This window comes from Panthera leo, chromosome C2 (assembly GCF_018350215.1).
Source record: "Panthera leo isolate Ple1 chromosome C2, P.leo_Ple1_pat1.1, whole genome shotgun sequence".
NCBI lineage: Eukaryota > Metazoa > Chordata > Mammalia > Carnivora > Felidae > Panthera > Panthera leo.
Genome location: NC_056687.1, coordinates 157,808,156 through 157,825,947, shown reverse-complemented (window position 1 = coordinate 157,825,947; position 17,792 = coordinate 157,808,156). Strand labels below are relative to the sequence as shown.

Here is a 17,792-nt window from a genome sequence, read left to right as displayed (position 1 = left end):
TGTTAAGTTTTATATGTCTAACTGGACATCCAAGTGGAAAAATCCAGTAGACAACTAGACATAAAGGTCTGCAGTTCAGAAAGTCCAGGCTGCAGTTATAAATTTGAGAGTCCTAGCACACAGATGGCATTTAATTCAATGAGGTTGCATGAGACCATTTAAAGAGCAAATCTACATAGGAAAGAAGAACACATCATGGTCTAGGCTCTAGGTCATTCTAATATGTAGAGGTCAGGGAGATTAGGAGACACCAGCAACATTAATTGGGAAGTTGCAGACAGAAAGGCAAAAAGTAAACCAGGCAAGTATGTTTACCCTGAAAGTCAGGGTTTCAAGGAAAGTGTGATCAACTGTGACAAATGATGACAGGTTAAGTAAGATTAAGACTGAGAAGGGGCGCCTGGGTGGCGCAGTCGGTTAAGCGTCCGACTTCAGCCAGGTCACGATCTCGCGGCCCGTGAGTTCGAGCCCCGCGTCAGGCTCTGGGCTGATGGCTCGGAGCCTGGAGCCTGTTTCCGATTCTGTGTCTCCCTCTCTCTCTGCCCCTCCCCCGTTCATGCTCTGTCTCTCTCTGTCCCAAAAATAAATAAAAAAAAAAAAACGTTGAAAAAGAAAAAAAAAAAAAAAAAATTAAAAAGACTGAGAAAATGTTCATTGGATTCGGCAACAAGGAGGTCAACCAGAGAGTTAAAGGATAATTCTGGTTGCAGTAAAGGCAAATATCTTTGGAATGGGTTCAAGAGAACTGGAGAAGAGAAACTAGAAATAGTGGGTATAGATATGTCTTTTGAGAAATAGGGTGACAGCTGGAAAAAAAATGGGACTATGTAAAGGTTTTTGTTCTGTTTGAAAATGGGAGAACAACATGTTTATATACTGATGAGAATAATCCAACAATAAAAGAAGAATTATTGCAGTAATATTTTGAGAGAGAGAAGAGATGGACTTTAGCACTTAAGTGGAAGGAATATCCTTGGCTAAATCATCTATTGTAATTGAAGAGAAGCTGGAGTTTGGGGAGCAGATGCAGGTTAAGTGGCTAATGTTTTGGTAGGGAACCAGGATGCTCTTTTCCAGTTACTTCACTTTTCCTGGAAAGTAGGATACTAGGTTGTTAGCCATGAGGATGAAAGAGCAGGAATAATGAGAAAAAAGAAAGTATGAAATAGTTGCCTAGGAAGTCAAATGAATTATGCAAAAGGTCAGGACAATCATACACATTTTCTGGCAGAAAACAAGAACAAACTTTATATCCAAACTTTTCCCCATAACATATGCCAGTGGTATGTTCCGCCATCGCTCCAATATGCCTTCTGGATCTGTGGTTAAATAACTGCTGTGTGCATTCATAGCCCTTGAGCACTAGGATATTATTAAATTTTAAAGATCAAGTGATATTCAGAACTTTGTGTTTAATGAGGCAGAAAAATATGTAATAATTTAGAGACTTATGTAGGTTTGAGACCAACTTCAGGACACTAAAAAAAACAAACAAAAAAAATAAATAATAATTAAATACCTTATTTTCCCAGACAAGTGAAACTTGTAAATAGTGTGCTTATGCAAAGCATCAAACAATATATCCTTAGGAGCAGAATGATGCAATTCTTTTCCTCAATAAAAAGGCGTTACACTTGTCACCTGACCACACTGTTACGATGAATTTCTGTATTATAACTATTTAGACCAAGAAATAAGAAAATGCAGAAGGTTCCCCCAGTACCTTTTCATCCAAGTCTGAACTACTGACAGCATCATTAAGATGAAATTCTGCATTACCACTGTTTAGACCAGGAAATAAGAAAATGCAAGAGTCTCTTGTACCTTTTCATCCAAGTCTGAACTTTTTATGTGTTCACTGAAGTCTCCCAGATTTTCACTTTCAGAGGTCTCATTAGTAATTTCCCCTAGGGAAATGTTTTCACCTTTGGAATCATGTTTTATCTCATTTGCTGAAAAGAAAGAATATTCAACTGTAGAAACTTCAAACAGTGAAATAACTAAGTTATTCAAAGATTGTTCTAAAAATGAGTTGGAATTCAGACTCTTTTAAAGTCCGATGTGACAAACATAAAGTAGTTTTCAGCAAACTATACAATTATTCCTCCCTCTTTCAAAATAACTCCATTATATTAGATATAAAAAGAATGGCACTAAGACAAACTGAGATATATCAAGATAAATTTAAGAATGTTTCTTGATTATGTCCAGTTATTTTAAATATGTTTTTAAAACTTTAAAGTACAATTAACTTTCAAAATATTTCCTGTGAAGACCCAGGTATTCAAACTTATGATTAACTGTAAATTACAAAAAATTATAAAAAGGATTCAGATTTAAAATGTGATAAAGTTTAAATACATACTTCCGTTTAAAAATAATGCCACAAAATTTCTAAGGTCAATGATCCTCTCTTTTGTAGATAAAGCTGAACAAAGTTACTTACTAAATAATCAAATGGAAAATCTCTCAATCTCGTCTGTCAACCAAGCAATAAAACTGAGGAAAACTGACAAACTATAAAACATGTTTTAACAAACTCTAAAATGAGAAGCTTCCTATTTTAATGAATTCATTTTGGCTAGGCCTGAATAGAGACACAAAATGATACTTCAATATACATATTTTGAAAACGTCAAATTTTACCTGCTGACAAGGAAGCACAGACCTCTGACTTCATCAATCCAGAATCCGGTACAGGAAGTTCTCTATTATAAAGCAAACAGAGCTTGAACATTATAAAGGATTCTACACAGATCCACTTCTCTAAACATTATATATTACCAGCTTTAGTAGCTGGTGAAGATCAGCTCAAGTTCTCCAAGGACAGAGTATTACAATGGAGGTTCAGAAACCCAGCACACCCAAGTAGATTCCTCATTTGGTTCTTTTAATCACACACATAAGCCACAACTGTTAGGGAGTGCTGCCATTCAAACTGCTACTCAGGGAGAACCCGATGACAGTTCTAACAGTTCTAAACTATTACACCCATACTAGAAGATGTTTAACTTCTACTCTGAAGTTTATGTATGTACAGCTTACTGCCAATGTAAAAAGGAAGACAGTTTGACAGCTGTTTGAATCTTTTTTTGTAGTCTCTAAAGACCACATATGGTCTAAAGGTTAAGGGTATAGAGATCAGAGTTAGATCAACCTAGGTTCAAATATTGTTCTGCCGCTTAACTGTGTCAACTATGACAACATTATTTCTTTCAGTCTAACCATATCTGTAAAATGGGAATATCACCTATCCATGAGGTTATTGTGAGGATTAAATGAAGTGTTTTTAAAACCAACAGCATAGACTCAACAAATGAAAACTACATTTATATGAGCGACAAATGGCTAAACATTTCTCCATTTTTAAAAATTTAGAAATATATAAAAGAATAAAATATAATAAACGCCCATAATCCCACCATTTTTTTCATTTAATAAATTCGTTTTATTAAACCCAGCCTACAGCTCTACAACCGCTCACTGGTTCAAGATTACTTCCTACTCAAGAAAGAGAAAAACTAAACAAAGTATTTTATACATCATTCTTTAAAGTCTTTGGAAAACAGGAAGTATCTGCTCCCTGACATAAGATCTAAAACAATTGGAAACATATAGTTTAAAGAATGGAAAAAATAATAATATGAACAGAAGGCTCATACAATTTGACATGATGAGCAGAACACATCCCCAATCCTGCCCATTCATATCTGAGAACTGTCATGTCCTTCTCTGAAATAAGAAAGAAATCAGGTATCATTCTTAACTCCTACCTATGATTAATCAATCAGATTAATCAATCTTCACTTCCTAAATCTCTCCCAAATCCACATCCACTTCTGTTTGAAGTCATCATGTCCTTTGGCCTCATTATTACAATAGCTCCCCGCCACACCAGAGCTACAATGATTTTTAAAATTTAAAAGTCCTTTGGTGAATCCCTATATGCTGTTAGGATAAAGTTCAAACTCACCATGACTTCCAGTTTATCTAGGATGGTCTGTTTAGTCCTGTTGTCTTGACTTAAATTATTAAAAGCTCCTCACTTCACTCTCAAAAGTTTTGCAGTTCAGAAGACAGATTCTATGGTCATTCTATTTGTAAAGGATGTAATTTAATGACTGAGCTTTCTGCACATTTTGCAGCTTTATTTCTTGCTATATGAACCCTAAGCCATGGAACATTATCTCTGTTTCTCAGTTGTGACATGCCTTTCCCTGTGGGCCTTTATACAGGCTATTACTCCTATAACAAAATTCTATTTACTTTTCTTCACCAACTGGCTAATTCTTGGTAATTCCTTTAGTGTTCATCTTAAATACCATTTTGAAAGGAAGTCCTTAACATCTCACACTTCTATTATAGTTTACTGTACTTGCTTAAATATCTGCCTCTCTTGGTGGATCAAAAGCTTAGGGAGGACAAGGCCCAGATGTGTCTTGTTGCCCTCCATATATACTCAGCACCTGACATCTTCGTAGCCAGGCACCACAGGGAGACCCAAATGAAGATGCCTCTCTTCTGTCTAGGAACTCCCAGTATATGGGAGGCTCACATACAAGCAGACGTAATATACTGAGATAAGTGCCAAGAAAACTGCTAGAACAAATTCCTAGAATACCATCTCAGATGAGACTTGAAGGATAGCTGAATAAAAAGAAAGGGACTTGCAGATAAAGTAACATAATGCAAAAGGACTCAAGTACATGACATACTGTAGAAACCACAAGCTGCTTGCTGTGCGTATCTGTTATTACCCTTTTCCCCCCTTCCCCCCACCCCCCAAAACCATATTTGTCAAAGAGAGAATGGATGCAATCCACTAAAGAGCCTTAAAAAGACATGCCAAGCAATTTAGACTCTATCCTCAGGTGGGCAGAAAGCCACTGAAGCAATGTAAGCAGTCACTGGCAGATCAATTTCTATTACAGACTATCACTACGGAGGAGGATAAACAGAGAGTTCAGGGAGAATTAGCCAGGAGCTCATTACAATAATCTAGGAGAAAGATGAATAAGATAGCAGCAGTGAGAATGAGAGGAAGGAAAAACTGTGAGAGATTAAAGTAATAGCATGAATACAATTAAGTGTCTCAATAAATACACAAGAACTGAAGGATGTTTTTGCAGTTTCTAATTATCCTGAAAGTTACATTCTCACATAGGTATAGCTCCAGACACATAGGAGGTTATATCTGCAAACAAAACAAAAACCATAAACAGGCATATAGCAAGTATACTGCTTTAATTTCAATTTCAAAGTACTATATTAAAATAGTATTTTTAATATTGCTGGTATAGCTTATAAGCATGAGAAACTTTTTACTATGAATAACTAGCTCACAGGAAGGTAAAATTGTACATGCTGCTCTTGTTAGAAGTAATTTAATTTTGTTTTGAAGATGAGAAACACAAAGAAATTAAATTCATCTAAACTACAAAAATAATAAAGCAACACTGTAATGCACATAAATATTTTACAGTTTTGTACTGCTGTAATGAAAAGGCACAGCTCTCCCTTGATGGAGTGGGAAGGTTCAAAAATGAAGGGGAGGATGAGGAAAGGAGAGAAACGAACAGACTTGAGTGAAGCTACAGAAGTACAGAGAAGCAAAAGAGATTTGAGCAACAAGGAGAGGGGAGTAAAACTGAAGAACGACATGGATTACATCAAGTTTATCCTCCAACCACAGCATTTTATAAGGGAGTGATGAAGTTTAATAGGTTCCACCCAGGACTTGTTTTGTTTTTTTTTTTATAAAACAAAATTTAATACAAAATATGATACTACATCTCTCATAGTAGGGAAAATATTGTTTTTATAAATCTGTTTCACACACTCACAAGTATGTACTGGATTGTAATGCAAAATGTACCTTTGCTATGGGTAACTGACAAAAAGTTGAGCAGGACTGCTCTAGAATTATTACTACCAGAACAAGTCTGAAAACTATGCCCAAGAAAAATTCAAAATGTTATTGCTTTCTTCTGAGATGTTAACTAGCTGACTTGAGGTCAGTGTTCACTTATTTACACATTCACATACTGCTTCTAAATAGGGCCGCTACAAATTTACTGAGGCAATTTTTCTGTAGATAGTAGTGGCCAAAAGCAGAGAAATATTATAGTATCCAGTTCATTGGGCCAGAGGTTGCCTGGCCTGATGCCCTGGTGTGAGGTGCTAGGTCTCTTGCTACTACAAATGAGTATTCCATAAAGTACAATATCATATATTCTGGCAAAGACAAAAAAAAACAATGGTTTATGTGACCCAAAAGAGAAAAAAGTAAAAATAAGAATGACACTTCTTCAAACTGCCCCACCGCCACTTTAGAGAGGAAATGACGGAGAAAAGAGATGAAAAGTAGATTAATGTTCTGTGGCAATCTGTAGAGTAATCAAATTAAAGTCTTACAAATAACTAAAATGGCCCTGTTCTAGCAGGCTGTTTTGGGCTGAGGAGCAAACTTCAGAGCAAGCTACCCTGGGTTCAGATCCAGGCCTTACTAACTTACTAGCTGTGTGTCCTTTGGAAAATTAAACACTTTGATTCAATTTTAAGGAGGGCTAGTTTTGGAGAAACTGAACAGACATTTTTCCTAAGAAGACTCAGAGATGGCCAATGAACACATGAAAAGATGCTCAATACCACTAGTCATCAGAAAGGTGCAAATCAAAATCACTTCATACCTGTCAGAATGGCTAAAATAAGTAACACAAGAAATAACAAGTGTTAGTGAGGATGTGGAGAAAAAGGAACGCTTGTACAATGCTGGTGCAACCACTGTGGAAAATAGTATGGAGGTTCCTCAAAAAATTAAAAATAGAAGTACATTATGACTCAATAATTGTACTACTGAAAGAAAATGAAAATACCAATATATGCACCTCTATGTTTACTGCAGCATTACTTACATTAGCCAAGATAAGGAAGCACCCTAAGTGTCCATCGATAGATGAATGGATAAAGATGTAGTGTATACACACAGGAATATTACATAGCACTAAAAAAAAAAAAAAAAAAAAAAAAAAGGAAGAGGTCATACTATTTGCAACAACATGGATGGACCTACAGGGTATTATGCTAAATGAAATCAGTCAGACTGAGGAAGACAAATACTATATGATTTCACTCGTATGTGGAATCTAAAAAACAAATGAATAAACAAAAAGCAGAATGAAACCTATAAAGAATGAACTGATGATTGCTACCGGGAAGGGAGGTATGGGAATGGAAAAAGTGGGTTAAGGAGAATAGGAGATACAGGATTCTAGTTATGGAGTGAAAAATTCATGGGAAGAAAAGGCACAACATAGGAAATATAGTCAATGATATTGTAATACTATTGTAAGGTGACAGATGGTAGTTAAACTTGTGGTGAGCATAGCATAAGGTACAGAGATAGTGAGTCACTACACTGTATACCTGAAACTAATACAACATTGTATGTCAACTGGACTTAAAAAAGAATTAAAATAAAAAGGGCCAGTTTCAACCTCAGAATTATTCTACTAAATAAAATAATGTAAGTGATGTCTCTAGCACAGGGTAGACACCAAATATCAGTTCTGACAATTCAGTGTAAAATTTTGCACTATAGAGTGTCTCAGATATTCAGTGGAAAGGCAGAATGGAGCAACATAAGCTTCTTAAAAGACAGGCTACAGAATCTAAATATACAGGGAGAGAAAGAATGTCTTCTGAATCATCTGAACAACCTTGGTGTCAGGCATTTTTCCCTCTAGAAGTTTGTGTTTATTATTACCAGCTCCAGAAGGTACAATGCTCTTTATGGATTTAAATCCAATTTGCAAAGGTGGTGTAACTGGTCCTCATTGATCACCAGCATTAGTCCTGTCCTGGTGACTTCAATTTCTGATGCTCAACTTTCCAACCATCTTAATCTGGCATCACCCTATTTATCCAGTTTTATTTCCCAGTACTCATCAACATCTATTTGCTTTAGAAAGAAAGGATTCACTGTCTTCATTTACATATATTCTAATCTAGATGCTTGAGGCACAGCCTACTATGACAGAAATTTAAAGTTTAATTCTCTCCCTTCCCTCAAAGTATGAGGGACTGGGCTTGCAAAGGTAAATGAGACATGGAAACTTCCTACTCTCAAGAAGTCCAACAGTTTAATAGGCAAGAGACATGTAAGCTATTACTATCATAACATCAGTGCCATAATTGTGATAGGAAAAGGTGCTATGGGAACAGAAAGGGCTCCTAACTCTACCTGAAAGAGTCAGGAAATGCTTCATAATCTGCCCTCTACAACCATATTCATATTTACCTTTACCTTATGCCTACCTTTTCTTCATTAATTTTCTTCCCCCACCAATTTTTTTTTCCTTCTTCCCCTTTATTAAATCTAAATCAATCCAAATTTCAAGGATCAGTACAAATTCTGACTTTTCCAAGATACCTTTTCATCCCTCTTTTCTAAACTACTAGTATTTCTTAGTACTTGTTTATGTATTTTTGTTTCAGGCACATTGATTTTTCCTCCATACCTACACAGTAATTCCCTCGAATGCTTGGCAGATTCTTAAAATCTCAATGATCCACTGTATGATATCACTCAACTTATATCTTAGAATATAATAAAATTGTGATTGAAGATAATCCTACGTTCTAGGTCAGCACTATTATAGGCAATCTCAGGCTAATGTATTTACAGGCTAATTCAAAAGTTTTATCGTTGTCAAAAATTATGCATTACCAAGCTCATCAGTTCAAGTGTTAGTGGATTAGTTCCAATATGCTTCTGATAATTTGGGTTTTAAAATGAACTCTATCCATTGTAGAGATCAAAAATGAATAAGCATTCTAACATAACTTACACATCTTACAAATTCTCCCTAACCAAGTCTGAGAACACTTCCTCCAACAACTGAATCAATTCAGGTTTGACTATGTTTTAACAGTAAGAAGCAGTCCAGAGCTTCTGACAGTATCTGCCCTAACCCTCCCATACTTTTTTTTTAAAATTATTTAAAAAAAACCCTTTTCTTAGTGTTTATTTTTTGAGAGACAGAGTAAGAGTGGGGGAGGGGCAGAGAGAGAAAGGGAGACACAGAATCTGAAGCAAACTCCAGGCTCTGAACTGTCAGCACAGCAGCGCCTGACGCAGGGCTTGAACCCATGAACCACGAGATCATTACCTGAGCCGAAGTTGGCCACTTAACTGACTGAGCCAGTCAGACGCCCCCTAACCCTCCCATCGTTAAGTTCTGTTCCTGTAAAATACAAACACGGTCTAACAGGCTTCAACCTCTTAGTGTCTTAGAGGAAAAAGTAGTATATGAACCAAAAACTGGTTGATGAAAGGGACAGTTTTGAAATTTGAAATTATATTTTAAGCTTCATTTAGTTCTAGAATCATTAACAACTTTGTGTCCAACTATTAGCAGACCCTCTGTTTATCATACCTCCATTTTTCCCCATTAAGGTTGATCCTAGCACTGTGGATGATTAAAAAAGGGGTATTTCTATTGCAGAAAAAATATTAAAATAACTACTGAGGGGACACCCGGGTGGCTCAGTTAGTTGAGTGTCTGACTCTTGATATCAGCTCAAGTCATGATCCCAGGGTCATGGGAATGAGCCACACATTCGGGTTTGCACTGAGCATGAAGCCTGCTTAAGATTTGCTCTCCCTCTCTCTCTCTTTCCCTCTGCCCCTTTCCCCGGCTCACACTTTCTCTAAAAAAGTAAAATCAAATTAAAAAAAATACAATACAATAAATAACAACTGAGGAAATTTTCAAGTTTACTTGAAGACCAAAATTTCAGAAGGAGATATGAAAAAAAAAAAGCCAATAAAAGTATAATTGGCACTTTTGAAATAAAGGGAAATGAGGTTCAAAGACAATCAGAAAAATTATCTGAAGTAAATTTGATACTGCAAACCAAAATGGTTCACCTTGTCCAGGAAAAACTGACACATAATTACCAATCCCAAGACAGAAAGTAAGAGAAACAACTGATAGCTGATAGGAGGAAGACGAAGTGGAAAGGGAGGAGGAGGAGTGGGGGAAGGGCTAGGAGGAAAAGGCAGCAGTGGCAGTTGAGAGAGGAATGATGGGAGAATTAGGTTTGGCTTCAGACTTCACAACGAAGTCAGAAAGCAGGCTGGAATGACCATACAGTTGTAAAGAGGAAAAACATAAACTGAAAATTTTATACCCAATTTTGCCTACACAATAGTTGTTCTTATGTATCCAAGATCTTAAAGAACACAGCAATCATGAACTCTTCTTGAAAAAAACTGCTCTGAAATCTATCCAACTAAGAAATGAATCAAAATAGCCAAAGCAGAGGAAAGTACAAAGAATAATGGTAGGGACTGAATCAATTTAAATATATAACTTAAGAGAGTCTTTGGGAATTCAGATTACTGAAGAAAATGTAAATGACACAAAGCTTAGCAATATAAAACATTTTTTTAAAACACAAAAGTTGGGGGCAACCCTGGTAGAAAAGCCAAAGTGTACAGTTATGCTCATCTTTCATGTTTGGAAAGCAAATGCTGCTGTCTGAAGTTAGAACATAATTTTTAAAAGTCATGATAAAATTCAAGCTATTAAATATCTCTTATTAACTTTAGAGAGAGACTTTTCGAAACTAATCTCTTGTGATACAGAAGTATATTGTTTCAGCAATCCCTTTAGCTTCATTTTAGTTCCCCTTCCCCTCAATCAAGAATAAATAAAATTAAATATTTTTACTAAAAAATAACAATATAATTTTTCTAAAATATGTCTATGCATATGCCTAAATAGATGTCTGAAATGATGACTACAAATTGTTAGCAATTGATTTGTTATTTTGGATGGTAGGATTACCCCCCTTTTATACTTTTAATGTAATGAACATGTATCACTTTTTTCAAAATCAGCCATTATTCTAAAAAAAAGAATAGAAAACAAACTTCCTAACAATTCACATTTCTTTCTACCTTTGGTGGTAGCTTACTGTCAACATCTTATTAGCTAACGGAGATGTCTGCTCTATTTAAATGCAGGATTTGCTCTAATTTCCCTTTGTATTCCTCAAAAGAAGTGTGGTATACCAAGAGTTAAAATCACCTTCATTAACTACCTCCTTTTGAACCCTTACTCCTCACTCAGTGCCATGCTAAAACCAAAATCTCCTCTTTGATTTAACCCACACAATCCAGAAGCAAGTATCTTCCCCTTTAACAGATAAGGTAAAATAATTTGCCTAAAAGGTCCCATAGCTGATAGGCGGCAAGAAGATTAAAAACCGATAAAGACTATAAAGGTCAAGTTCTTAATCATTAAATTTTTTCTTTTTTTGGCACTAATTCTAAAGTAAGACAGGCCTCAGTTCATAGCCAGATTATGTTATTAGCAGTGTGACCCTAGACAAGTGACAACTTGTCATCTTTCTTTTTCCATCTTTGAAATGGGCAAACTATCATCCTATCTCATTATACTGCTAAAAATACATAATAAAGCTTAGTCTTCCATTTGGCAAACAGAAAGTACTCTATTTGATAAGTTAAAAGCTCTTGAGGGGCGCCTGGGTGGCTCAGTCGGTTGGGCGACCGACTTCGGCTCAGGTCATGATCTCGCAGTTTGTGAGTTCGGGCCCCGCGCTGGGCTCTGTACTGACAGCTCGGAGCCTGGAGCATGCTTCGGATTCTGTGTCTCCCCCCTCTCTCTAACCCTCCCCTGCTCATGCTCTGTGTCTGTCTCTCAATAATAAATAAACATTAAAAAAAAAAATTTAAAAAAAAGTTCTTGGAACACTAAAAACATCAAGAATATATCACAAAAATAACTATAAGTAAAATGTATAAATACCAAAGAGATTTAAGTAATGTAACACTGAATCTTAGTGGAAAGGGTTTTCATGTTTTCTTTTGAGTCTGTTCACAAAACACTGCATTATTCAAGTGTTGTAACGTATAGATTAGAGCTTGAAGAATCATAAAAATTTAGTAAAATATGATATAACATAAAATAAAATTTGGATCAACCAGAATAGACCAAATTCCTGAGCATGAAGGTTACTACTTGGTTCCATTTACAGTTGCCTTAGGCAAAACTGCCCTCTTTGGGGACTAAACCATCATTTAAAACCATCACCTTAAAAGTAGAACCATGAGAAAAATTTTACGCCATTTTCTTCTGAAAAGTGGTTTAACTTTTGATTCTACTCTCAAGTCCTAAATATGTCAAATAAACCTTTCCAAGGTTTCTGTGTTCCTTGAAAAATGAATTTTTTATCTAATAAGGAAGACACAGAAAATGGGTTAAAATGTACAGTACTGTTCTTAGTAACTTGGCTGAAATAAAAGTATATCTGCATATTTGTAATAATTTAAGAACATAGGAAAATAAATTTAATTGACTTTTGAAAGCATCAGTGTCAGAAATTTACAAATCACCATTTTAAATTCTGAACTGCTAATGTGCCCATAATATCCAAAATAGAATTGCTTTATTTTGACTCTAAATTTTAGCATAATGACATTTCCAGGTTTCAGCAGTAATGTGTTATATTACATTTAGTAAATAACTGTATTAAAAACATAATGGAGTTTCAATGATCACTGAATAAATCAGTGATACCTAAGAGCAGAAAGTGCTTTTGAAACCCCCAACAATAATCTGCACCAAAAGGCATACTTTAACATGCATACCTCAAGTCATCACTTGTTTCTTTTTTTTCTGGAAGTTCCACGTGCTTAGAGTCTGTTGATTGGTGCTCTTCGGCAACAACGGGATCCTGGCTTATCATAGGGACCTCTGAAGTAAATGAGAGCTCCCCTTCATTGGAGACCCCAAAGAGATCTGGGTCATCTTGAATGACATCAATTAAGAGGACATCATCTTCATATGCTTTCAGAATATCTGGAAACCCCATTTTAATTTCTGAAAAGTTCTTAGTCATTTCTCTACCACTAACTTCAGAGAAAACTGGTTTGAATGTTTCTTGTTTATTAGAGAAGGCACAACTTTTCTCCATACACCCAAGATCACAAGAAAAACTATTTCTTTCAATTGTGAGAGAAACAGCTTCCTTATTAGAAATAATATTGCCTGGTTCAGAGATGCAGTTAGATGGTTTAGTATCATTGCTTTCCTTTAAAAAGTTTGGAGAAATACCACAGGAATTCTTACACATACATGAGTCAGAATCAGCTTGCACTGGAGTTACACTATTTTGTATACTCAAAGACTGAGGTCCTGATGTTACTGTGGAGACATTTTCTTTACTCCTACTTTGTCTTACCTCTGCTCCAGATAAATTGTCAAGAAGTTCTAGGGGACTATATGCATCTCTCTCTGATGACCTGGCATTTATTTCTTTTCTTTTTTCTGTTTTATTCTTAAGTAATGGAATTTTAAAATTAGTCAGTCTTCCTGTGTTCAATATTTTAACCAAGTCTGGAACCACAAGTGTTTGCTTAGCAATGCATGCTTTTCGATGAATCGTTTTGCCTAGAGAGTTATTTGCTTCCTGGCCATCCTGTGAAGCCACTGTCAAATTAAGTTTTGTTAAATTCCCTCTATCTTTTTTTTTACTTCCTGTTAAGTTTTGAGTCACATTAGTTAGCGGAGTATCTTCATCAGTATTAGAAACTACCTCTGACCCACTTCTGCTCCATTCCTCTGACTTCATCTTTTTACCATCATCAATTGTAGGTTCCTTTATAATCGTCAAAGTAGGTTCTACTGCAGAGACTGAAGACAAACAACTTAAATTAGAATTCAATTTTTCTTTGCTTGAAGATTCACCATTTGTTTTTGTTATGGTACTCTGTAATGATAATTTAGAATCAATTAAGTGAGTTTGATTTGTTTGGTGTTTAAGAAAATCATCTTGCCTAAAACTTTGCTGAGACCCAGGAAGAAAGTTATTTGAATCTGGCAAGGAAGACTTTTTCCAACACTGGGCAGATATTCTAGCACATGAATAACAAGGCCAAGTTCTTTTACCAGTCATCGGTATTGTTCTGTGACAGCCTGACTTCGATTCTTCAGCTTCATTTCTCAAGTCTTCCCGTGAAGATCTCTTTTCAGTAAGATGGCAATCACTAGATAATTTCACTACTGAGCTTTGCATTGACTTAAAATACTCTTCCGGCTCCATGCCTTTAAATCCTAAGGGCTCTGAAGTGTTCTTTGTTTCTTCTTCCACAAGTGGCTCAAGGGTTTTCTGAAACATAGCATTTACATGATGTTCAGGACTTGTATTTTTTCCTATTTCTGGAAGACTTAATAAATGATCCATTGGGGAGAGTGTATTATGGTTTACTTTTCTCAAAACTTTTAAAGGACTTTTTTTAGCCTCTAAAGTCTCTGCTCCTTTGCCCTCAGCACCTGTTTGGTTGTCTTGTAACACCAATTCAGATTTGTTATACACATTACAGCAGTTCATCTCAATAACCATTTCATCTCCTTTTTCAGACACTTTCATCCTTTTCCTGGGTTTTCTCCCAATATGGTTCTCCTCTATTGAATATTTATTTTTTTCATTTTGAAGGCAGGAAAGCAAGCCATTAATTTTACTTTGGTGTAAATCAGCTTCTTCAAATAATAACCTATTTACTCCCATTAAGTGTTCTTCAGTCTGTAAGAGCTGGGGAATATTATTTGTGTCACTCTTATCTGCAAGACTCCTGAGGTTTTCTTTCTTTAACTTCGAGGAATTTTCTGGAACGTGCATACATCCACCATCAGGTTTATATGCAAGGTTATTTCCATCATTACAACCCTTGGAATGGGGGAAAAAATTGTAATCATGTAATTTTAAAACGGAATTATTTTCTACTCCAGGTGACAAGCTGTTACAAGAATATTTTGGAGTATTCTTGTACAGTTCATCTTGGAATTCAACCTTAATATTTTGTGTAGCCTTACTGTCAGTTATTTTGAGAGGGGGGCTCTCTAAGCTTTTAAGTTTTTTAATTTGAATTCTTCTTTTAATACCTTCTACCAAACTCTCCTTACCCAAAGACTGCAAGAAAGCCATACTTTGAACTTCACTGCACTCCACTGTTTGGAAAGATTCCAAACTGGTTAATGATTCCTTTCTTACCAGGTCAATCCCTGGCTGTGGATCATCACTTGAAGCTTCAGTGGCTTTTCTTTTTTCCTTGGCTGATCAAAACAACAAAACATACCAGAAAAGATTTTTATATTGAGGAGGAAAAAGCAACACCACTTAAAATAAAAAACTGTGAAGCCATCCACATTTATTTCCCTGAATAGCTAGCTGTATGGGAATACACTTCTGTTTTCAAATGAAAAACCTAATTTCCGCTAAGGAACTCCATACAAACCCGTATAAATTCCAAGCCAGCTGAATAATCGCTAGCATCAACATCACTTCACAGTAGCCAAAAGGGACCACTAATAGGAATTCCTCTGAAAGTAATTCTGACCAAGGCCTCCCGGTCAATCACGCGCATCGGTAAAGCTCAATGCAAATTCAAGTTACACACTCGTGTGAAACAACACGGGGGCAGGCTGAGATGCAAACGCTAGAATGCGGGCCATCTAGGAGGCCTCTCTCACTGGTCCTCCCGGCTGCAAGGGGAGCTCCGCCTCCTTCGCTGCTTCTAAGGCTAAGCCCCGAGGGTCTGAGCGGCCCGAAGCCCCCCACCCCCGCCAACCCTGGCCCTCCTCCCGCCGCCTCACCTCGGCCTTCCCAGTCCCATACGCCTCACCCTCACCCGACTTGTCACTTTCCACCTCTTCTCTCCCAGACGCTCGGGCCACCATTCTCCTCTTCCGCCTGCTCTCCTCGCGTCCCGTGGCCTCAGGGCCACAACTTCCCGCTGCGCCTGGCCCTGGCCGCCGGCCTCGCTTCCTCAGGCCTCGCGCGTCGCCTTCCCGCCCGGGGGCCGCCGCGGGGCCCGAGGGCAGCGGCGGCCGCATCCGCCCTAGGCGGCCAGCCCAGTCCACGGCCAAGGCCCACCGAGGCCTGCCGCACCCACTCACAGGAGCCCACCAGCCGCGCGAAGGCCCCTCCCGCCGCGGAGCTCCTACCGCCCTCAGCCCCGCTCCGTGCCGCCCGCCTGCAGTCTGGATCCGGGGCGGAAGCGGAAGTGGGGCCCGCGCTACCCCCCGGGCAGGACGGGCGGGGCCCAACGGGCGGAAGTGCCCCAAGCAGGTGCGGCCTACGCGTGAGGGCCTCGTTGCCTGGGTCTGTGGCCCGAGTCGCCTTCCTAGGCCGGAACCTCCAGCAGCCGCTGGGGGCCCTTTCTCTCGCCTGCTGCCCCTCCTGACTAGCCACTGGCAAAGATGAGTGTCAGCCAGTGGCTTCTAACCGTCCCGTCCTCTGGGGTCCCGTTCCTTCAGCCTTCTCAATATAGTCACCCACATACCGTATAGACACCTCAAGCTCCAGATGTGCAAAACTGAGCTTAATCCTTCCTCGACAAGCTTCCTCCTCCTGTGTTGGTGGATGTGCCACTGTCCACCCATTTGTGTAAGCCGAGAATCTAGAAACGATCAGAGACCACTCCTTTCCACTTCATTCGCCACAGCCACATTCATTACATCTGCTTGATTCTACTTCCTGTGTTTGTCAGCCACTCTCTCTGCTCTTTGCCATTACTTTGGGCCTGGCTCTCAGAATTTGACCCACGGCATCAGCCTCCTAAATTGTATTCATGCCTCTGTCCTTAGGTAACCAAACCAACCTTGAGTTTGCTACTTGGTGAGCCAGAAACTGCACCAGGTTGAGTTGTCACGCAAAGAAAAGTTCATTTGCAGCAAATAAGGAGATAATAGGGAGTGGCTTCCAAAGCCATGACTCCAAGAACACGGGTGAATGGGTTCCTTTCATTTAGGGTTAAGTTGCATATTTAGATAGGGAAGCCTTGTCATCATATGTGGGGTAGGTAGAAGTTGTCCATGTGCCTTAAGGAAACATGCCTATACATACGTTGTTTGTTATATAAATGAGGCTGAGGATCCTTCTGGGGTTGAGATTTTATTTATTTATTTATTTATTTATTTATTTTTTAATGTTTATTATTTTTGAGAGAGACAGAGTGTGACCAGGGGAGGGGCAGAAACAGACACATAACACACAGAATCTGAAGCAGGCTCCAGGCTCTGAACTGTAAGCACAGAGTAGGACACGGGGCTCGAACTCATGAACCACAAGATCATGACCTGAGCTGAATTCGGACACTTGCTTAACCAACTGAGACAGCCAGACGCCCCTCTTGGGTGGGGATTTTAGTATTATGATGAGTTAAGGTAATCATCAGTTATTCTAGAGGTCATAACATGGTCCATCTGCACAAGCATGAGTCAGAAGTTAAATTCAAACTGGTCTGGGTGGCCTGGGCTGGCTGGAGGTCTTAGGGCAGTCGCCATGGCTGAAGGGAAGTTTCACTTCCCATTTACCCAAGTTAAGAGATGAGCTGGAAAAAAGAGATTAAGGAAAAATGTGGAACAAAGGTCAGTGAATACAAACAGGTGTGAGGTAAAGGTCAGGTCTTGGTGTCCGGCAGGTGCCACTTGTGGTATTTCAGTGAGGTTTCCACCTGCTGCCAGCCCTTGCCCTGCCCTTCCCATGTCAGAGATCCTGGCATTCCCAGGTTGGTCCTTCATGAACCTCCTTTACTTAGAGACTAAAACTAGCAGAAAGAAGTCCAAACCTTTTATGGTTCTCTCCTGTGGCCACTGAATATTTAACAAATTTTGTCTCTTGTTGTCCCTGTAGGGGAAAAGTTGTGCTTCAGTGGAAAACTATATGTAGGAGTCACCCTTCTGCATTATCTGATTCTGATT

General features: G+C 38.3%; 1 protein-coding gene across 5 annotated transcripts in view; it reads right to left on the bottom strand.

Annotated features, from left to right (window-relative positions):
• Window positions 1–16,017, bottom strand: part of TOPAZ1 (testis and ovary specific TOPAZ 1) — a 100,728-nt gene extending 84,711 nt beyond the window's left edge. The window contains exons 1-5 of one of the 5 annotated variants that reach the window (XM_042955510.1): window positions 15,713–16,017; window positions 15,082–15,143; window positions 12,680–14,757; window positions 2,647–2,708; window positions 1,825–1,952 (exon numbers count right to left, since the gene is read on the bottom strand). In XM_042955510.1, coding sequence (XP_042811444.1) covers window positions 1,825–1,952; window positions 2,647–2,708; window positions 12,680–14,757; window positions 15,082–15,143; window positions 15,713–15,923 — 2,541 coding nt within the window. In that variant the 5' untranslated portion in view covers window positions 15,924–16,017. Of the gene's footprint in view, window positions 1–1,824; window positions 1,953–2,646; window positions 2,709–12,679; window positions 15,144–15,712 lie in introns of all 5 variants that reach the window. The other 4 variants (XM_042955512.1, XM_042955511.1, XM_042955513.1 and 1 more) reach the window with 4 other exon arrangements.
• Between the last annotated feature and the right edge of the window lie 1,775 nt (window positions 16,018–17,792).